Source organism: Gymnoscopelus braueri, assembly GCF_963280865.1.
Source record: "Gymnoscopelus braueri genome assembly, chromosome: 10".
Classification (NCBI taxonomy): Eukaryota; Metazoa; Chordata; class Actinopteri; order Myctophiformes; family Myctophidae; genus Gymnoscopelus; species Gymnoscopelus braueri.
The window spans coordinates 40,629,775-40,653,191 of record NC_137611.1 but is presented as its reverse complement, the minus strand read 5'-3'; the positions used below and the strand labels follow the sequence as shown (position 1 = coordinate 40,653,191).

The 23,417-nt window shown below is 45.0% G+C and overlaps 1 protein-coding gene across 1 annotated transcript in view; it reads right to left on the bottom strand.

Moving 5' to 3' along the window:
* LOC308093862 (ATP-dependent 6-phosphofructokinase, platelet type-like) overlaps positions 1-23,417 on the bottom strand; it is a 106,541-nt gene that overhangs the window by 62,723 nt on the left and 20,401 nt on the right. The window contains exons 8-10 of the mRNA XM_080440242.1: positions 19,754-19,849; positions 15,864-15,956; positions 15,429-15,554 (exon numbers count right to left, since the gene is read on the bottom strand). Of these exons, the coding sequence (XP_080296368.1) occupies positions 15,429-15,554; positions 15,864-15,956; positions 19,754-19,849 (315 nt within the window). The remainder of the gene's footprint in view (positions 1-15,428; positions 15,555-15,863; positions 15,957-19,753; positions 19,850-23,417) is intronic.

Below are 23,417 nucleotides of genomic sequence, written 5' to 3'. Positions count from 1 at the left end.
CCATAGCTGAATGGGTAGCAAACCCGCCTGGGATTGTCAGGGTGTCCCTGAGCAAGACACTCACAATGTGGGGCATCACAACATGAGGTGAGTTTGTAGGACTGCTAATCATCCATTGTGCTCGGCATGCTTGGGTTTAATCCAAGCCCCCAGAGCCGTGGTAGAAGAGTGAAGCGGCCATCACCTGGTGGTCAAATCTGGGATAGCAACACTTCCCTATTTAAAATGCTACTGCACGTGCATCTACCGTTTGTGCGCCTGCTCAAAACCCAATATTGGTACTTCCGGCAGTCTCTATGCCATGGACCCAATCGACCCAATATTATACTTCCGACAGACTTCCGGGTGCTTCAAACGCCACTGAGCAACTTTCATTGAAATGAATAGCTGGGGGCGGGGCAAGACGCCCTCTAGATATATTATAACTCTATGGTTTAATCCCGTCCTCTTCGAAAAACATTTGGCTGCTTGGAAAACTAAAGGGGTTTGAGCCCCGTCAAAAGTCTAAAGGTAAATAAGGTTTGACCAGTCTCAAATCCAAGACTGGTCGTGACAACACATGATGCGTGATGAGATAGCTGGGTTTATTTTTATTTTTTTTATAGCTGGGGTCACAGCACGTGTCACAGCAACACTTCCGCATTTAAAATGCTACTGCACGTGCATCTACGTTTGTGTGCCTGCTCAGAACCCAATATTGGTTCTTCCGGCAGTCTCTATGCCATGGACCCAATCGACACAATATTATGCTTCCGACAGACTTCCGGGTGCTTCAAACGCCACTGAGCAACTTTCATTGAAATGAATAGCTGGGGGCGGGGCAAGCCGCCCTCTAGATATATTATAACTCTATGGTTTAATCCCGTCCTCGTCGAAAAACATTTGGCTGCTTGGAAAACTAAAGGGGTTTGAGCCCCGTCAAAAGTCTAACGGTAAATGCGGTTCGACCAGTCTCAAATCCAAGACTGGTCGTGACAACGCATGATGCGTGATTAGATAGCTGGGGTCAAAGCATGTGTCACAGGGGATGTAGCTCAGTGGTAGAGCGCATGCTTCGCATGTATGAGGTCCCGGGTTAAATCCCCGGCATCTCCACTAATGTTATGTGGTGGCCATAGCTGAATGGGTAGAAAACCCACCTGGGAAGCAGAATGTCCCAGATTGTCAAGGTGTCCCTGAGCAAGACAATCACAATGTGGGGCATCACAACATGAGGTGAGTTTGTAGGACTGCTAATCCATTGTGCTCTGCATGCTTGGGTTTAATCCAAGCCCCCAGAGCCGTGGTAGAAGAGTGAAGCAGCCATCGCCTGGTGGTCAAATCTGGGATAGCAACACTTCCGCATTTAAAATGCTACTGCTAATGCTACGGGTAGAAAACCCACCTGGGAAGCAGAATGTCCCAGATTGTCAAGGTGTCCCTGAGCAAGACAATCACAATGTGGGGCATCACAACATGAGGTGAGTTTGTAGGATTGCTAATCCATTGTGCTCTGCATGCTTGGGTTTAAGCCAGAGCCGTGGTAGAAGAGTGTAGCGGCCATCGCCTGGTGGTCAAATCTGGGATAGCAACACTTCCGCATTTAAAATGCTACTGCACGTGCATCTACAGTTTGTGCGCCTGCTCAAAACCCAATATTGGTACTTCCGGCAGTCTCTATGCCATGGACCCAATCGACCCAATATTATACTTCCGGCAGACTTCCGGGTGCTTCAAACGCCACTGAGCAACTTTCATTGAAATGAATAGCTGGGGGCGGGGCAAGACGCCCTCTAGATATATTACAACTTTATGGTTTAATCCCGTCCTCTTCGAAAAACATTTGGCTGCTTGGAAAACTAAAGGGGGTTTGAGCCCCGTCAAAAGTCTAAAGGTAAATAAGGTTTGACCAGTCTCAAATCCAAAACTGGTCGTGACAACACATGATGCGTGATGAGATAACTGAGTTTTTTTTTTTTTGATAGCTGGGGTCACAGCAAGTGTCACAGGGGATGTAGCTCAGTGGTAGAGCGCATGCTTCGCATGTATGAGGTCCCGGGTTCAATCCCCGGCATCTCCACTAATGTTATGTGGTGGCCATAGCTGAATGGGTAGCAAACCCACCTGGGAAGCAGAATGTCCCAGATTGTCAAGGTGTCCCTGAGCAGGGCACTCACAATGTGGGGCATCTCAACATGAGGTGAGTTTGTAGGACTGCTAATCCATTGTGCTCTGCATGCTTGGGTTTAATCCAAGCCCCCAGAGCCGTGGTAGAAGAGTGAAGCAGCCATCGCCTGGTGGTCAAATCTGGGATAGCAACACTTCCGCATTTAAAATGCTACTGCACGTGCATCTACGTTTGTGTGCCTGCTCAGAACCCAATATTGGTTCTTCCGGCAGTCTCTATGCCATGGACCCAATCGACACAATATTATGCTTCCGACAGACTTCCGGGTGCTTCAAACGCCACTGAGCAACTTTCATTGAAATGAATAGCTGGGGGCGGGGCAAGCCGCCCTCTAGATATATTATAACTCTATGGTTTAATCCCGTCCTCGTCGAAAAACATTTGGCTGCTTGGAAAACTAAAGGGGTTTGAGCCCCGTCAAAAGTCTAATGGTAAATGCGGTTCGACCAGTCTCAAATCCAAGACTGGTCGTGACAACGCATGATGCGTGATTAGATAGCTGGGGTCAAAGCATGTGTCACAGGGGATGTAGCTCAGTGGTAGAGCGCATGCTTCGCATGTATGAGGTCCCGGGTTCAATCCCCGGCATCTCCACTAATGTTATGTGGTGGCCATAGCTGAATGGGTAGAAAACCCACCTGGGAAGCAGAATGTCCCAGATTGTCAAGGTGTCCCTGAGCAAGACAATCACAATGTGGGGCATCACAACATGAGGTGAGTTTGTAGGACTGCTAATCCATTGTGCTCTGCATGCTTGGGTTTAAGCCAGAGCCGTGGTAGAAGAGTGTAGCGGCCAACGCCTGGTGGTCAAATCTGTTATAGCAACACTTCCGCATTTAAAATGCTACTGCACGTGCATCTACCGTTTGCGCGCCTGCTCAAAACCCAATATTGGTACTTCCGGCAGTCTCTATGCCATGGACCCAATCGACCCAATATTATACTTCCGGCAGACTTCCGGGTGCTTCAAACGCCACTGAGCAACTTTCATTGAAATGAATAGCTGGGGGCGGGGCAAGACGCCCTCTAGATATATTATAACTTTATGGTTTAATCCCGTCCTCTTCGAAAAACATTTGGCTGCTTGGAAAACTAAAGGGGTTTGAGACCCGTCAAAAGTCTAAAGGTAAATAAGCTTTGACCAGTCTCAAATCCAAAACTGGTCGTGACAACACATGATGCGTGATGAGATAGCTGGGTTTTCTTTTTGTTTTGATAGCTGGGGTCACAGCACGTGTCACAGGGGATGTAGCTCAGTGGTAGAGCGCATGCTTCGCATGTATGAGGTCCCGGGTTCAATCCCCGGCATCTCCACTAATGTTATGTGGTGGCCATAGCTGAATGGGTAGCAAACCCGCCTGGGATTGTCAGGGTGTCCCTGAGCAAGACACTCACAATGTGGGGCATCACAACATGAGGTGAGTTTGTAGGACTGCTAATCATCCATTGTGCTCGGCATGCTTGGGTTTAATCCAAGCCCCCAGAGCCGTGGTAGAAGAGTGAAGCGGCCATCACCTGGTGGTCAAATCTGGGATAGCAACACTTCCCTATTTAAAATGCTACTGCACGTGCATCTACCGTTTGTGCGCCTGCTCAAAACCCAATATTGGTACTTCCGGCAGTCTCTATGCCATGGACCCAATCGACCCAATATTATACTTCCGACAGACTTCCGGGTGCTTCAAACGCCACTGAGCAACTTTCATTGAAATGAATAGCTGGGGGCGGGGCAAGACGCCCTCTAGATATATTATAACTCTATGGTTTAATCCCGTCCTCTTCGAAAAACATTTGGCTGCTTGGAAAACTAAAGGGGTTTGAGCCCCGTCAAAAGTCTAAAGGTAAATAAGGTTTGACCAGTCTCAAATCCAAGACTGGTCGTGACAACACATGATGCGTGATGAGATAGCTGGGTTTATTTTTATTTTTTTTATAGCTGGGGTCACAGCACGTGTCACAGCAACACTTCCGCATTTAAAATGCTACTGCACGTGCATCTACGTTTGTGTGCCTGCTCAGAACCCAATATTGGTTCTTCCGGCAGTCTCTATGCCATGGACCCAATCGACACAATATTATGCTTCCGACAGACTTCCGGGTGCTTCAAACGCCACTGAGCAACTTTCATTGAAATGAATAGCTGGGGGCGGGGCAAGCCGCCCTCTAGATATATTATAACTCTATGGTTTAATCCCGTCCTCGTCGAAAAACATTTGGCTGCTTGGAAAACTAAAGGGGTTTGAGCCCCGTCAAAAGTCTAACGGTAAATGCGGTTCGACCAGTCTCAAATCCAAGACTGGTCGTGACAACGCATGATGCGTGATTAGATAGCTGGGGTCAAAGCATGTGTCACAGGGGATGTAGCTCAGTGGTAGAGCGCATGCTTCGCATGTATGAGGTCCCGGGTTAAATCCCCGGCATCTCCACTAATGTTATGTGGTGGCCATAGCTGAATGGGTAGAAAACCCACCTGGGAAGCAGAATGTCCCAGATTGTCAAGGTGTCCCTGAGCAAGACAATCACAATGTGGGGCATCACAACATGAGGTGAGTTTGTAGGACTGCTAATCCATTGTGCTCTGCATGCTTGGGTTTAATCCAAGCCCCCAGAGCCGTGGTAGAAGAGTGAAGCAGCCATCGCCTGGTGGTCAAATCTGGGATAGCAACACTTCCGCATTTAAAATGCTACTGCTAATGCTACGGGTAGAAAACCCACCTGGGAAGCAGAATGTCCCAGATTGTCAAGGTGTCCCTGAGCAAGACAATCACAATGTGGGGCATCACAACATGAGGTGAGTTTGTAGGATTGCTAATCCATTGTGCTCTGCATGCTTGGGTTTAAGCCAGAGCCGTGGTAGAAGAGTGTAGCGGCCATCGCCTGGTGGTCAAATCTGGGATAGCAACACTTCCGCATTTAAAATGCTACTGCACGTGCATCTACAGTTTGTGCGCCTGCTCAAAACCCAATATTGGTACTTCCGGCAGTCTCTATGCCATGGACCCAATCGACCCAATATTATACTTCCGGCAGACTTCCGGGTGCTTCAAACGCCACTGAGCAACTTTCATTGAAATGAATAGCTGGGGGCGGGGCAAGACGCCCTCTAGATATATTACAACTTTATGGTTTAATCCCGTCCTCTTCGAAAAACATTTGGCTGCTTGGAAAACTAAAGGGGGTTTGAGCCCCGTCAAAAGTCTAAAGGTAAATAAGGTTTGACCAGTCTCAAATCCAAAACTGGTCGTGACAACACATGATGCGTGATGAGATAACTGAGTTTTTTTTTTTTTGATAGCTGGGGTCACAGCAAGTGTCACAGGGGATGTAGCTCAGTGGTAGAGCGCATGCTTCGCATGTATGAGGTCCCGGGTTCAATCCCCGGCATCTCCACTAATGTTATGTGGTGGCCATAGCTGAATGGGTAGCAAACCCACCTGGGAAGCAGAATGTCCCAGATTGTCAAGGTGTCCCTGAGCAGGGCACTCACAATGTGGGGCATCTCAACATGAGGTGAGTTTGTAGGACTGCTAATCCATTGTGCTCTGCATGCTTGGGTTTAATCCAAGCCCCCAGAGCCGTGGTAGAAGAGTGAAGCAGCCATCGCCTGGTGGTCAAATCTGGGATAGCAACACTTCCGCATTTAAAATGCTACTGCACGTGCATCTACGTTTGTGTGCCTGCTCAGAACCCAATATTGGTTCTTCCGGCAGTCTCTATGCCATGGACCCAATCGACACAATATTATGCTTCCGACAGACTTCCGGGTGCTTCAAACGCCACTGAGCAACTTTCATTGAAATGAATAGCTGGGGGCGGGGCAAGCCGCCCTCTAGATATATTATAACTCTATGGTTTAATCCCGTCCTCGTCGAAAAACATTTGGCTGCTTGGAAAACTAAAGGGGTTTGAGCCCCGTCAAAAGTCTAATGGTAAATGCGGTTCGACCAGTCTCAAATCCAAGACTGGTCGTGACAACGCATGATGCGTGATTAGATAGCTGGGGTCAAAGCATGTGTCACAGGGGATGTAGCTCAGTGGTAGAGCGCATGCTTCGCATGTATGAGGTCCCGGGTTCAATCCCCGGCATCTCCACTAATGTTATGTGGTGGCCATAGCTGAATGGGTAGAAAACCCACCTGGGAAGCAGAATGTCCCAGATTGTCAAGGTGTCCCTGAGCAAGACAATCACAATGTGGGGCATCACAACATGAGGTGAGTTTGTAGGACTGCTAATCCATTGTGCTCTGCATGCATGGGTTTAAGCCAGAGCCGTGGTAGAAGAGTGTAGCGGCCAACGCCTGGTGGTCAAATCTGTTATAGCAACACTTCCGCATTTAAAATGCTACTGCACGTGCATCTACCGTTTGCGCGCCTGCTCAAAACCCAATATTGGTACTTCCGGCAGTCTCTATGCCATGGACCCAATCGACCCAATATTATACTTCCGGCAGACTTCCGGGTGCTTCAAACGCCACTGAGCAACTTTCATTGAAATGAATAGCTGGGGGCGGGGCAAGACGCCCTCTAGATATATTATAACTTTATGGTTTAATCCCGTCCTCTTCGAAAAACATTTGGCTGCTTGGAAAACTAAAGGGGTTTGAGACCCGTCAAAAGTCTAAAGGTAAATAAGCTTTGACCAGTCTCAAATCCAAAACTGGTCGTGACAACACATGATGCGTGATGAGATAGCTGGGTTTTCTTTTTGTTTTGATAGCTGGGGTCACAGCACGTGTCACAGGGGATGTAGCTCAGTGGTAGAGCGCATGCTTCGCATGTATGAGGTCCCGGGTTCAATCCCCGGCATCTCCACTAATGTTATGTGGTGGCCATAGCTGAATGGGTAGAAAACCCACCTGGGAAGCAGAATGTCCCAGATTGTCAAGGTGTCCCTGAGCAAGACAATCACAATGTGGGGCATCACAACATGAGGTGAGTTTGTAGGACTGCTAATCCATTGTGCTCTGCATGCTTGGGTTTAATCCAAGCCCCCAGAGCCGTGGTAGAAGAGTGAAGCAGCCATCGCCTGGTGGTCAAATCTGGGATAGCAACACTTCCGCATTTAAAATGCTACTGCTAATGCTACGGGTAGAAAACCCACCTGGGAAGCAGAATGTCTTGGGTTTAAGCCAGAGCCGTGGTAGAAGAGTGTAGCGGCCATCGCCTGGTGGTCAAATCTGGGATAGCAACACTTCCGCATTTAAAATGCTACTGCACGTGCATCTACAGTTTGTGCGCCTGCTCAAAACCCAATATTGGTACTTCCGGCAGTCTCTATGCCATGGACCCAATCGACCCAATATTATACTTCCGGCAGACTTCCGGGTGCTTCAAACGCCACTGAGCAACTTTCATTGAAATGAATAGCTGGGGGCGGGGCAAGACGCCCTCTAGATATATTACAACTTTATGGTTTAATCCCGTCCTCTTCGAAAAACATTTGTCTGCTTGGAAAACTAAAGGGGGTTTGAGCCCCGTCAAAAGTCTAAAGGTAAATAAGGTTTGACCAGTCTCAAATCCAAAACTGGTCGTGACAACACATGATGCGTGATGAGATAACTGAGTTTTTTTTTTTTTGATAGCTGGGGTCACAGCAAGTGTCACAGGGGATGTAGCTCAGTGGTAGAGCGCATGCTTCGCATGTATGAGGTCCCGGGTTCAATCCCCGGCATCTCCACTAATGTTATGTGGTGGCCATAGCTGAATGGGTAGCAAACCCACCTGGGAAGCAGAATGTCCCAGATTGTCAAGGTGTCCCTGAGCAGGGCACTCACAATGTGGGGCATCTCAACATGAGGTGAGTTTGTAGGACTGCTAATCCATTGTGCTCTGCATGCTTGGGTTTAATCCAAGCCCCCAGAGCCGTGGTAGAAGAGTGAAGCAGCCATCGCCTGGTGGTCAAATCTGGGATAGCAACACTTCCGCATTTAAAATGCTACTGCACGTGCATCTACGTTTGTGTGCCTGCTCAGAACCCAATATTGGTTCTTCCGGCAGTCTCTATGCCATGGACCCAATCGACACAATATTATGCTTCCGACAGACTTCCGGGTGCTTCAAACGCCACTGAGCAACTTTCATTGAAATGAATAGCTGGGGGCGGGGCAAGCCGCCCTCTAGATATATTATAACTCTATGGTTTAATCCCGTCCTCGTCGAAAAACATTTGGCTGCTTGGAAAACTAAAGGGGTTTGAGCCCCGTCAAAAGTCTAATGGTAAATGCGGTTCGACCAGTCTCAAATCCAAGACTGGTCGTGACAACGCATGATGCGTGATTAGATAGCTGGGGTCAAAGCATGTGTCACAGGGGATGTAGCTCAGTGGTAGAGCGCATGCTTCGCATGTATGAGGTCCCGGGTTCAATCCCCGGCATCTCCACTAATGTTATGTGGTGGCCATAGCTGAATGGGTAGAAAACCCACCTGGGAAGCAGAATGTCCCAGATTGTCAAGGTGTCCCTGAGCAAGACAATCACAATGTGGGGCATCACAACATGAGGTGAGTTTGTAGGACTGCTAATCCATTGTGCTCTGCATGCTTGGGTTTAAGCCAGAGCCGTGGTAGAAGAGTGAAGCAGCCATCGCCTGGTGGTCAAATCTGGGATAGCAACACTTCCGCATTTAAAATGCTACTGCACGTGCATCTACCGTTTGTGTGCCTGCTCAGAACCCAATATTGGTACTTCCGGCAGTCTCTATGCCATGGACCCAATCGACACAATATTATGCTTCCGACAGACTTCCGGGTGCTTCAAACGCCACTGAGCAACTTTCATTGAAATGAATAGCTGGGGGCGGGGCAAGCCGCCCTCTAGATATATTATAACTCTATGGTTTAATCCCGTCCTCGTCGAAAAACATTTGGCTGCTTGGAAAACTAAAGGGGGTTGAGCCCCGTCAAAAGTCTAATGGTAAATGCGGTTCGACCAGTCTCAAATCCAAGACTGGTCGTGACAACGCATGATGCGTGATTAGATAGCTGGGGTCAAAGCATGTGTCACAGGGGATGTAGCTCAGTGGTAGAGCGCATGCTTCGCATGTATGAGGTCCCGGGTTCAATCCCCGGCATCTCCACTAATGTTATGTGGTGGCCATAGCTGAATGGGTAGAAAACCCACCTGGGAAGCAGAATGTCCCAGATTGTCAAGGTGTCCCTGAGCAAGACAATCACAATGTGGGGCATCACAACATGAGGTGAGTTTGTAGGACTGCTAATCCATTGTGCTCTGCATGCTTGGGTTTAAGCCAGAGCCGTGGTAGAAGAGTTTAGCGGCCATCGCCTGGTGGTCAAATCTGGGATAGCAACACGTCCGCATTTAAAATGCTACTGCACGTGCATCTACCGTTTGTGCACCTGCTCAAAACCCAATATTGGTACTTCCGGCAGTCTCTATGCCATGGACCCAATCGACCCAATATTATACTTCCGGCAGACTTCCGGGTGCTTCAAACGCCACTGAGCAACTTTCATTGAAATGAATAGCTGGGGGCGGGGCAAGACGCCCTCTAGATATATTATAACTTTATGGTTTAATCCCGTCCTCTTCGAAAAACATTTGGCTGCTTGGAAAACTAAAGGGGGTTTGAGCCCCGTCAAAAGTCTAAAGGTAAATAAGGTTTGACCAGTCTCAAATCCAAAACTGGTCGTGACAACACATGATGCGTGATGAGATAGCTGAGTTTTTTTTTTTTTTGATAGCTGGGGTCACAGCAAGTGTCACAGGGGATGTAGCTCAGTGGTAGAGCGCATGCTTCGCATGTATGAGGTCCCGGGTTCAATCCCCGGCATCTCCACTAATGTTATGTGGTGGCCATAGCTGAATGGGTAGCAAACCCACCTGGGAAGCAGAATGTCCCAGATTGTCAAGGTGTCCCTGAGCAGGGCACTCACAATGTGGGGCATCTCAACATGAGGTGAGTTTGAAGGACTGCTAATCCATTGTGCTCTGCATGCTTGGGTTTAATCCAAGCCCCCAGAGCCGTGGTAGAAGAGTGAAGCAGCCATCGCCTGGTGGTCAAATCTGGGATAGCAACACTTCCGCATTTAAAATGCTACTGCACGTGCATCTACGTTTGTGTGCCTGCTCAGAACCCAATATTGGTTCTTCCGGCAGTCTCTATGCCATGGACCCAATCGACACAATATTATGCTTCCGACAGACTTCCGGGTGCTTCAAACGCCACTGAGCAACTTTCATTGAAATGAATAGCTGGGGGCGGGGCAAGCCGCCCTCTAGATATATTATAACTCTATGGTTTAATCCCGTCCTCGTCGAAAAACATTTGGCTGCTTGGAAAACTAAAGGGGTTTGAGCCCCGTCAAAAGTCTAATGGTAAATGCGGTTCGACCAGTCTCAAATCCAAGACTGGTCGTGACAACGCATGATGCGTGATTAGATAGCTGGGGTCAAAGCATGTGTCACAGGGGATGTAGCTCAGTGGTAGAGCGCATGCTTCGCATGTATGAGGTCCAGCGTTCAATCCCTGGCATCTCCACTAATGTTATGTGGTGGCCATAGCTGAATGGGTAGAAAACCCACCTGGGAAGCAGAATGTCCCAGATTGTCAAGGTGTCCCTGAGCAAGACAATCACAATGTGGGGCATCACAACATGAGGTGAGTTTGTAGGACTGCTAATCCATTGTGCTCTGCATGCTTGGGTTTAAGCCAGAGCCGTGGTAGAAGAGTTTAGCGGCCATCGCCTGGTGGTCAAATCTGGGATAGCAACACGTCCGCATTTAAAATGCTACTGCACGTGCATCTACCGTTTGTGCACCTGCTCAAAACCCAATATTGGTACTTCCGGCAGTCTCTATGCCATGGACCCAATCGACCCAATATTATACTTCCGGCAGACTTCCGGGTGCTTCAAACGCCACTGAGCAACTTTCATTGAAATGAATAGCTGGGGGCGGGGCAAGACGCCCTCTAGATATATTATAACTTTATGGTTTAATCCCGTCCTCTTCGAAAAACATTTGGCTGCTTGGAAAACTAAAGGGGGTTTGAGCCCCGTCAAAAGTCTAAAGGTAAATAAGGTTTGACCAGTCTCAAATCCAAAACTGGTCGTGACAACACATGATGCGTGATGAGATAGCTGAGTTTTTTTTTTTTTTGATAGCTGGGGTCACAGCAAGTGTCACAGGGGATGTAGCTCAGTGGTAGAGCGCATGCTTCGCATGTATGAGGTCCCGGGTTCAATCCCCGGCATCTCCACTAATGTTATGTGGTGGCCATAGCTGAATGGGTAGCAAACCCACCTGGGAAGCAGAATGTCCCAGATTGTCAAGGTGTCCCTGAGCAGGGCACTCACAATGTGGGGCATCTCAACATGAGGTGAGTTTGAAGGACTGCTAATCCATTGTGCTCTGCATGCTTGGGTTTAATCCAAGCCCCCAGAGCCGTGGTAGAAGAGTGAAGCAGCCATCGCCTGGTGGTCAAATCTGGGATAGCAACACTTCCGCATTTAAAATGCTACTGCACGTGCATCTACGTTTGTGTGCCTGCTCAGAACCCAATATTGGTTCTTCCGGCAGTCTCTATGCCATGGACCCAATCGACACAATATTATGCTTCCGACAGACTTCCGGGTGCTTCAAACGCCACTGAGCAACTTTCATTGAAATGAATAGCTGGGGGCGGGGCAAGCCGCCCTCTAGATATATTATAACTCTATGGTTTAATCCCGTCCTCGTCGAAAAACATTTGGCTGCTTGGAAAACTAAAGGGGTTTGAGCCCCGTCAAAAGTCTAATGGTAAATGCGGTTCGACCAGTCTCAAATCCAAGACTGGTCGTGACAACGCATGATGCGTGATTAGATAGCTGGGGTCAAAGCATGTGTCACAGGGGATGTAGCTCAGTGGTAGAGCGCATGCTTCGCATGTATGAGGTCCAGCGTTCAATCCCTGGCATCTCCACTAATGTTATGTGGTGGCCATAGCTGAATGGGTAGAAAACCCACCTGGGAAGCAGAATGTCCCAGATTGTCAAGGTGTCCCTGAGCAAGACAATCACAATGTGGGGCATCACAACATGAGGTGAGTTTGTAGGACTGCTAATCCATTGTGCTCTGCATGCTTGGGTTTAAGCCAGAGCCGTGGTAGAAGAGTTTAGCGGCCATCGCCTGGTGGTCAAATCTGGGATAGCAACACGTCCGCATTTAAAATGCTACTGCACGTGCATCTACCGTTTGTGCACCTGCTCAAAACCCAATATTGGTACTTCCGGCAGTCTCTATGCCATGGACCCAATCGACCCAATATTATACTTCCGGCAGACTTCCGGGTGCTTCAAACGCCACTGAGCAACTTTCATTGAAATGAATAGCTGGGGGCGGGGCAAGACGCCCTCTAGATATATTATAACTTTATGGTTTAATCCCGTCCTCTTCGAAAAACATTTGGCTGCTTGGAAAACTAAAGGGGGTTTGAGCCCCGTCAAAAGTCTAAAGGTAAATAAGGTTTGACCAGTCTCAAATCCAAAACTGGTCGTGACAACACATGATGCGTGATGAGATAGCTGAGTTTTTTTTTTTTTTGATAGCTGGGGTCACAGCAAGTGTCACAGGGGATGTAGCTCAGTGGTAGAGCGCATGCTTCGCATGTATGAGGTCCCGGGTTCAATCCCCGGCATCTCCACTAATGTTATGTGGTGGCCATAGCTGAATGGGTAGCAAACCCACCTGGGAAGCAGAATGTCCCAGATTGTCAAGGTGTCCCTGAGCAGGGCACTCACAATGTGGGGCATCTCAACATGAGGTGAGTTTGAAGGACTGCTAATCCATTGTGCTCTGCATGCTTGGGTTTAATCCAAGCCCCCAGAGCCGTGGTAGAAGAGTGAAGCAGCCATCGCCTGGTGGTCAAATCTGGGATAGCAACACTTCCGCATTTAAAATGCTACTGCACGTGCATCTACGTTTGTGTGCCTGCTCAGAACCCAATATTGGTTCTTCCGGCAGTCTCTATGCCATGGACCCAATCGACACAATATTATGCTTCCGACAGACTTCCGGGTGCTTCAAACGCCACTGAGCAACTTTCATTGAAATGAATAGCTGGGGGCGGGGCAAGCCGCCCTCTAGATATATTATAACTCTATGGTTTAATCCCGTCCTCGTCGAAAAACATTTGGCTGCTTGGAAAACTAAAGGGGTTTGAGCCCCGTCAAAAGTCTAATGGTAAATGCGGTTCGACCAGTCTCAAATCCAAGACTGGTCGTGACAACGCATGATGCGTGATTAGATAGCTGGGGTCAAAGCATGTGTCACAGGGGATGTAGCTCAGTGGTAGAGCGCATGCTTCGCATGTATGAGGTCCAGCGTTCAATCCCTGGCATCTCCACTAATGTTATGTGGTGGCCATAGCTGAATGGGTAGAAAACCCACCTGGGAAGCAGAATGTCCCAGATTGTCAAGGTGTCCCTGAGCAAGACAATCACAATGTGGGGCATCACAACATGAGGTGAGTTTGTAGGACTGCTAATCCATTGTGCTCTGCATGCTTGGGTTTAAGCCAGAGCCGTGGTAGAAGAGTGTAGCGGCCATCGCCTGGTGGTCAAATCTGGGATAGCAACACTTCTGCATTTAAAATGCTACTGCACGTGCATCTACCGTTTGTGCGCCTGCTCAAAACCCAATATTGGTACTTCTGGCAGTCTCTATGCCATGGACCCAATCGACCCAATATTATACTTCCGGCAGACTTCCGGGTGCTTCAAACGCCACTGAGCAACTTTCATTGAAATGAATAGCTGGGGGCGGGGCAAGACGCCCTCTAGATATATTATAACTCTATGGTTTAATCCCGTCCTCTTCGAAAAACATTTGGCTGCTTGGAAAACTAAAGGGGTTTGAGACCCGTCAAAAGTCTAAAGGTAAATAAGGTTTGACCAGTCTCAAATCCAAAACTGGTCGTGACAACACATGATGCGTGATGAGATAGCTGGGTTTTTTTGTTTTGTTTTGATAGCTGGGGTCACAGCAAGTGTCACAGGGGATGTAGCTCAGTGGTAGAGCGCATGCTTTGCATGTATGAGGTCCCGGGTTCAATCCCCGGCATCTCCACTAATGTTATGTGGTGGCCATAGCTGAATGGGTAGAAAACCCACCTGGGAAGCAGAATGTCCCAGATTGTCAAGGTGTCCCTGAGCCAGACACTCACACTGTGGGGCATCACAACTTGAGGTGAGATTGTAGGACTGCTAATCCATTGTGCTCTGCATGCGTGGGTTTAATCCAAGCCCCCAGAGCTGCGGTAGAACAGTGAAGCAGCCGTCGCCTGGTTGTCAAATCTGGGATAGCAAAACTTCTGCATTTAAAATGCTAACTGCGTGTGCATCTACCGCTTGTGTGCCTTCTCAGGACCCAATATTGGTACTTCCGGCAGACTCTATGGCATAGACCTAATTGACCCAATATTATACTTCCGGCAGACTTCTTGTGCTTCAAACGCCACTCAGCAACTTTCATTGAAATGAATAGCTGGGGGCGGGGCAAATAGGTTCAATTATTATTTTTATTTTTTTATGGCGACACACCATGCGTCATATAGGACTCTGAATCTCCTTTTGTTTGTTTACCTTATTTCTAATCCCTGTTTATTCATTTCTCATTATTTCATATCTGTCATATGTTTCATTCCCATGCAGGGTCAATAAAGGTCTGTCTTTTCCATAAATGTCATTTTAAATATCTTTGGCTACAAGGGTTATAATTTAATTTCACAAGATTAACACCAGATGAAGGCCATATCTGTGATGCACAATGTGATGTGACTGTTTGCTAAAAGGTAAATACTTATTACTTATGACTCCATTAAAAATAGATTTCACATAACTTCTACATTAATTATCCTAACAAATAACAGTACAGTAGTATGTTGTAGAACATTGGAACAGGTTTAGATTAAAATCAAACAAGTCTCTTATGCTCTGACCATCTGTACTGAACAGCATCCCAGCATGACCTCAACATGGGTACACACGCACACATACGCACACACGCACGCACATTCACACACATATCTTATTTTCTCTGCTTCTCCAACAAAGTCACATATGGACACCCATGAACGCACACACATATGCAGGTCAAATCTAACCTAACGTGAAAGTGTACACACACACACAAACACACACACACACACACACACACACACACACACACACACACACACACACACACACACACACACACACACACACACACACACACACACACACACACACACACACACACACACACACACACTCCCACAGACTTACCATCTGAACACACTCCATGAGGGGCAGGCGTACAGATTGGTTTCCGACCAGTGACACGACGCAGGCCGGGGTTGTGGCTGTGGCCTCTAGTAGAGCAAGTACTGCCTCCACGCCCATACGGCTGGCCTGCACAGGTCAAAGGTCATTTATCGTAGGTAAAAAGAAAGGTTCACACAAGTTCCACATTAAAGAGCTGTTCCTTTCTAGTCAAATTGGAAACTCTCCTACCTACCCCAAGCTAACTTAAGATCAATAGAGCTCAGACAAAAACAAATTAACATACAAAAATCAAGAAGTTAAGCTTTTTTGTACATTGAAAATCAAAAGAATATTAAGAATATTTTAAACAATTAACACAGATACAGTTACAGATAAGAGGACAGACATGCTGAATCATTTGTATTCACATTGTTAAATATGCTATAATGAGTTTACCAGGATTCTGTCAAAGGCAGAGGGGGTTCCTCCTCTCTGGACATGACCCAGGATGGTGACCCTGGTGTCAAACCCGAGGCGCCGGATCACCAACTACACATGGTGGTCAGGAGAGTGGACAGAGGCATACAGTCAGATATCACAAATGGATTGATTAGTCTATTCTAAAACATAAGATCTACATATAACCCCCCAAAAGCCAACTTTTGTATATTTTCATGGTTTTAATTACACAACATGGTCCTTTAAATTACAAATGTTTTAAAAAAATCTATCAAAATTAATCTAATTAAAAACCGATAAACCGCTAAAATAATTGTGTAAACATTGTGTTAAATAATGAAATAACAGAAGGGGGAAATTCATGCAAAACATGTCCAGTCACATTTACAAAGTCACACATGGATATGAAAATAGAATTGAAATGCCGTGGGTTTGAGTCTGCTGCATGTCAGACACTTACCATAATGATCTGACAAAGAACACAGGGTCTAGGGGATGACACATGCACAGGTTAACCACTTGAGCCCTATAGACTTAGTCATATGATAAATAGCAAAAATAGCCGACCTACAAGCTCACAATGTGGGGCATTACGAAATTAGGTGCGCTTGTAAATACACTAATGTATGACGAGGTGGCCGAGTGGTTAAGGCGATGGACTGCTAATCCATTGTGCTCTGCACGCGTGGGTTCGAATCCCATCCTCGTCGTTAAACATTTGGCTGCTTGGGAAGCAAAAAGCCCCTGGCAAAAGTCCAAAGGTGAAAGCGGTTAGACCAGTCTTAATACAGCGCGCGTATACACAATCTACGGCGATGCTTGGCCAAGAATCCGCCCTTGGCTGCCGCTTTCAGCCTGTACACACACACACAGGAGCACTGTTTTTTCACTGAACGGCTGGGTAAGGCCATGACTTTTTAAAATGTATGTTGAAAAATGCTGGGTTTATGAAATCATGCCCCATATATTTCGCATATTTAGCGTTTTTTTATATTTATACTTAGTCTTAATCTGTGTTACAAGGATGTGTAAATGAAAAATGAACGTTAGTGCTCACTGCTACACAATTAATTGTGCATAGAACTATGTACATAACTTAGTTGATAGTCTTTGACTGTATTGTCTGCTGGTGCTGCTGCTTTTCAACACATACAGTAGTAGGCTGGCTATACTGTTGACTTTGAACTTAAGATAAATACTACCCATTACAGTAATAAATACTTTGTAGACATAACACTCCTATAAATACATTAATAAGACTGTCATATAAATTATTATTATGACAGTCTTGATCCAAGGCTACATCAATTAGTGCTGCAGAATTATGTAATTAATATGATGGCATGTGGAAATACCTGTGAGCCTTGAAGATGATTATTATTTTGTATTTACATTTATTGTCTAATCCACTAGGTTGTATACACAGTATCAGTCATATCCAAGACCATACCAATAAATTAGTCCCTCCAGAAAAATGCGATTGCATAATTCAATTCAATTCATAATCAGCCAAATGGCGCAGATTAGTTTTTTTCCAAAAAGGACGTATAATCACCGCAATAATCGCAATATGCGGGGCTCGTAGGGGTGTGCCGATATATCGCGATACGTTTTCGTGATGATATGTATCGTATTTTTATTTTTTTACAATAATAATAATAAGGCATGCAAACAGCCCCGAGGTGAAAAGGGTGACAACATGTTTTTTTTTCGGGTCAGGTGTCACACTATTGCCCTATTTGGATTCAAAACGGCTATTGTAGCTGAAAAGCTACAAGTTTGCATGTCTGAATAATGCAAAACAGAAATATTTGTTTGCATTTGCTTCCCCCCCCCCCATATATTTTCATAATAAAAAAGTGCCATATATCGTATCGTATCGTTTCATGAAATTAGTGTATCGGCACACCCCTAAGGGCTCGCATCAATTCATAAACCCAGCATTTTTCGCCTCATCCAGTCGTTTACGTTCACACACGTGAAAAAACAGTGCTCCTGTGTGTGTGTGTAGGCAGGCGGGGCGTTTCTAAGGCAGGTCTTGGCCAAGCACCGTCGTAGATTGTATATCCAGCACAGTGACAACGCAGATGTTCCTTACAAGTAAGAGAGCATTCATGGGGTCTCAATCACTACATCAGCAAGACACTTAACCCCTCATTGTGTCCCGGTAGCTCTAAGCTCAGCATGTGAGTAGCAAAACTTGGATGCGGCAAGTCGTGTGGTAAGTACTGGGAGCTGATGATAGGTGCGGCGCACCCATCTCCCAGGGGTCTAGCTCATTGTAACGGGGATAAACTCCCCCATTCTCGGCTCACAATAAGCCTCTACAACCTACTTTATTATTATTGACAAATTATATCATTATTCACTTATAATGACATTCCCAAAATAGGGACGCCAGGTTGAAAGTGGTTAACATGGCAGGTTAGGGGATGATGATGATGATGATGATGAAAAATGAAGAGAAGAAAATGTTCAAAACATTGGCATCCATCTTGGAATGATAGGATGGGGATTTTATTTAGGATGAGACTTTAAACGATGTTAAAAACGATGGAAAAGGCACACATTCAGGGGGTCGTTGGGTGATGTTGGTGAGGGATGCACACCACAGCAAAACCACAACATAGAGGAGAAGTAGCCAGTCAGTTGGATGACTGACCTCTTCCCAGTACTTACATCCTTGACATAGTCAGTAGTAATGGCCTTGTTGTGGCAATCTATGGCCCCTTCAGCTATAATAATAATATTCAGCCTTTTCTTTTCGGCACGATTCTGGAAAGATTTAAAAGGGCAAAAAAAACATTTCAACACGTGACAGAAAACGTTTTGCATTTCAAACAGCTGGTTCTGGTGAAGGGGGATAACTGTGCGTCAAACAAGACAACCTGGCAACCATCGGCTTTAAAGGGATGTCTCACAAATTTATATTTATGAGTTTTCATCTCCAGATACTTGTCATGTCACATAAAATATTTGATATTTACAGCTAGCCAGTCCCCTTTGTATCCATAGCTGAATGGTTAGAGGGGCTGTCTGGGAAACAAAAAGCCCCGGTTTGCGCCCAGTCGAAGCGTCCCTGATCAAGACCCTTAAAAACCACTTAAAGTTTAAGTGGACTCCAGTCAACCATATAGGGTTTAAGTCTTAAACCCTATATGGTTGACTGGAGTCCCTCTGGGCTCTATATACTAGTGTATGTTCTGTTATTGTGGGGAAAGCTTTCGCTGAAAATAGCAGAAGAAAGGCTTCTGCGAAAGCCTTCCCCACAATAAGGATGCTGGGGTTTAAGTTGATTAACTCCTAACTGCTCTCCAGGTGCTGTATTAATGGCACCCTCTGCTCCTAATAGTTAGGATGGGTAAATGCAGAACTCATGTTATGTTATCATTATGTTAGCTTTATGTGCTATGGACTTCTGTCTGAAATAAAGATTATATATTGATTTGCACATTCTTGTTTGTCTTGTAAAAAATTGTTATTGTCCTGTTTCACGTCACACTATAATCAAAACCATTTACTGTGTACGTTAAAGTGATTTACTTGACCTGAGGCTGTAACCAAAAAGGCTTGATTATCGCAACCATTAAAACAGCTGCCGAGACCACTTCACACGTTTAAAAAACACCCTGGTCAAAACCCCCGTCTAAATGGGTCAGATTTACATAACAAACATGAAACGACTCTCCCTTATTGTGACAAGTATCTGGAGAAGAAAGATGCAGCAGCACCTCCTCAAACTCACAATAACATGGTCCCTATTTCTTTGTCTTTCTCATGAATGTCCATCACCGTTGACCCCCCCTGCACCAACAGAAGCAGCGGTTTGGTTTCCCCCTCTGTAGCAGGCTGGTTCGGCCTGGTTACAGTGCTGGTACAGTACTCACATCCTGCACATAATCAGAGGTTATGATTGTTCCATGTGTGTCCACGGCTCCTTCGGCTACTATTATAATATTCAGCCTGGAACCCCGGGAGCGGATCTGGGTGACAGCAAACAACACTGAATACCACTGTAGATCTGTCAGTCAGCTCTGTGTGTGTGTGTGTGTGTGTGTGTGTGTGTGTGTGTGTGTGTGTGTGTGTGTGTGTGTGTGTGTGTGTGTGTGTGTGTGTGTGTGTGAGTGTGTGTGTGTGTGTGTGTGTGTGTGTGTGTGTGTGTGTGTGTGTGTGTGAGAGAGTTTCGCAGAAGGTGGGAGAGAGAGAAAGTGTGGTAGCGTGGCCGAGCGGTCTAAGGCGCTGGATTAAGGCTCCAGTCTCTTCGGAGGCGTGGGTTCAAATCCCACCGCTGCCAAACTTTATCTTTATTGTTATCATTTGAGGAAAAATGTTTGTCATTTTATTTGACCATATCAGTAACACTTGCTATGCATCCTGTGTCTATAATGCATTATAATCTGCTTATAACACTGTGTAATTATAGTTTCTCATACATACTTAATATGCTTTATAACAATAATCCTTTCAAATTATCATTTATTTTATAATGAATTATAGGGTCATGTATAAATGTATTGTAATCGGCTATTAAGACTGTATAATTACAGTTATAAGCATTCATAAGCACTCATAATGCAATCATAACATAGTATACAGCTTATCAGGTCAAGTATCACAATACTTCATAATTACTGGACAATCCTAGATTTAGGGTATTATAATTCTTAAAGAGTGTTAATGCATTATAATAATTATATAATGCCTTATAATCAATGTTATAATGCATTATAGTGTGATTACATGTCACTATAAGTGATCATTGGGTGCTTTAAGTCGAGTGAAAACAAACTTTTCTGCTTCCGGAATGTCATACAACGACCACTTACAGTGACTTATAATTAACTACAATGGATTATAACAGTCATTATAATATTAAATGTATTATATTTATAATACACTATGATCCTTGCAAAAATGTAGAATGTATGTGATTACCTAGCAATTATAAAGTATTATACTGTAATACTTGACCTTATAAGTAATTATAACATGCTTTATGATTAATATTATTATAAAGCAAATATTTTTGTTCTTATAATATAAATATAACTATAATTATGCTGTGTTATAAGCAGCTTGTAATGCATTATAACTATGCTTATAAGTCATTATACACATGGGATGCATAATTTATCTGCATATTTAGCAAAAGCACAATTCTTCTGTTTGTATTTTTAAGTTAATTTTGCCTACTGTATTTGATTGCAATGTCATACAGCTCTACTCCCGTTTCCCATGCTAATAAAGCACCTTTAAAATATTATTTCTATTTGAGAGAAGAGAGAAAGACAGACAGACAGAGAGAGAGGGGGGGGGACATGCATGGACACATGGGTGGATCATACCGCAGTGCAGGGTGCTTAATAAAGCCCCTTTAAAATATAATTTCTATTTGAGAGAAGAGAGAGAGCAAGAGAGAGAGCGAGAGAGAGAGCGAGAGAGAGAGCGAGAGAGAGAGCAAGAGAGAGAGCGAGAGAGCGAGAGAGTCAGTGAGAGAGAGAGCAACGGGGAACATGGACACATGGGTGGATCATACTGCAGTGCAGGGCCCCTTTAAAATAGTGTGTGTGTGTGAGAGAGAGAGAGAGAGAGAGAGAGAGAGAGAGAGAGAGAGAGAGAGAGAGAGAGAGAGAGAGAGAGAGAGAGAGAGAGAGAGAGAGAGAGAGAGAGAGAGAGAGAGAGAGAGAGACACAGAGAGAGGTTGGATCAGAGCTAGCTATATGGGCTCTGTGGCGCAATGGATAGCGCATTGGACTTCTAGTCAAAGGCTTGAGATGGCATTCAAAGGTTGTGGGTTCGAGTCCCACCAGAGTCCCACTTATGTAAATGTAGCCTGTGTGTGAGAGCACTGACTCGTCTCTCTCTCACACAGCACAGGATACAACAGCGATACACAAATGTGTGTGGGGAGGAATTAATTGGTATAATGACTAAATTGGGGAGAAAAAGGGTAGAAAAAAAAAAAAAAAAAGACTACTAATCATGTGTACATTTGCACTGTGCTGATCTCTACTAGTACATATAACTATTGTACACACAGAGCAGCTACCTTTAAATACATTTGAAAAATGGTGTAACACTTAAATTACAGGTCGGGTCTATAATGCATTATAATAGCATTTATAATGCGCTATAACCTATAAGGCATTACAACACTGGATCAGATTGGATCAGAGCCAAATATATGGGCTCTGTGGCGCAATGGATAGCGCATTGGACTTCTAGTCAAAGGCTTGAGATGGCATTCAAAGGTTGTGGGTTCGAGTCCCACCAGAGTCGCACTTATGTAAATGTAGTGTGTGTGTGTGAGAGCAAGATGAGTCAGTGATGTAGGCTACATACAGTGTTGTAGGATAAAGCAATACACAAATGTGTGTGGGGAGGAATTAATTTGTATTATGACTAAATTGGAGAGAAAAGGGGTTAAAAGCAACCCAATAAAAAGGACTACTAATCATCATGTGTACTTCTGAACTGTGTTGTACTCAGTACATAACTATTGTACACACTGAGCTGCTATCTTTAAATACATTTTAAAAATTGTGTAATAAAGGTCGAGTCTGTAATGCATTATAATAGCATTTAGAATGCGCCTATAAGGCGCATTTTAAGCTCAGTGGAACAGCATTATAACTACTGTAAATTAGTTGTGGCATAATTATAAACATTTGCAACGAGTATTATGAAGCATTATGTGTGATTATAATGCATTATAGACCCAACCTTTAAGTTAAGTGTTACCTGGTAGTTATAATGTGCTGTTCCGCTGAGTTTATAATGCATTGTGACCAGCACTTACAAATTATATTATTATAAGTTATAATGCTTCATAAACCTTGTTATAAGTTAACGCATAATTATTAACATTTATAACAAGTGCTATAATGCCTTACAAGTGCAGTTATAATGTATTATAGATGGTTATAACACATATATAGACCCAAACTTAATATAAAGTCTTACCAAAAATTGCTATTGATTTTAAAGTTTTATACAAAGTTATCCTGGCAGGTATACTATTTTAACAGCAAATGCACACTTTTTGTTTTCTATCTTAATTGTACATACATTTATTCGTTTTGAATGTATATATTGATGAAGTAGCAATGTTACACAGCTCTGTTTAAACTTTTCACATTTCTTTACTTAAAGCAAGCCTATATCTTTAATTGTCAGCATGCTTTTTTTTCCGTCACACTTGCTTGTGCAGGTTTCCGATGCTCCTTTGAGAGAAGAAAGAGAGAGGGGGAGAGAGAACGAGCAAGCGAGAGAGCGCGAGAGAGAGGAGAGCAAGAAGAGACACAGTGATAGTGATAGATGTATAGAGCGATGGGATCAGATCTGCGCGCATCGGCTCTGTGGCGCGATGGATAGCGCATGGGACTTATAGTCAAGCATCTGGGATGGCATTCATATGTTGTGGCTTGAGTCCCACCAGAGTCGCACTTTTGTAAGTTTACCCTCTGATGAGGTGTGTGTCTAGATAGCTGATGGAGCATTTTATCATAGATTCTAGTGTATACTGCAGCTAAAATGTGTCCTCTACTACAG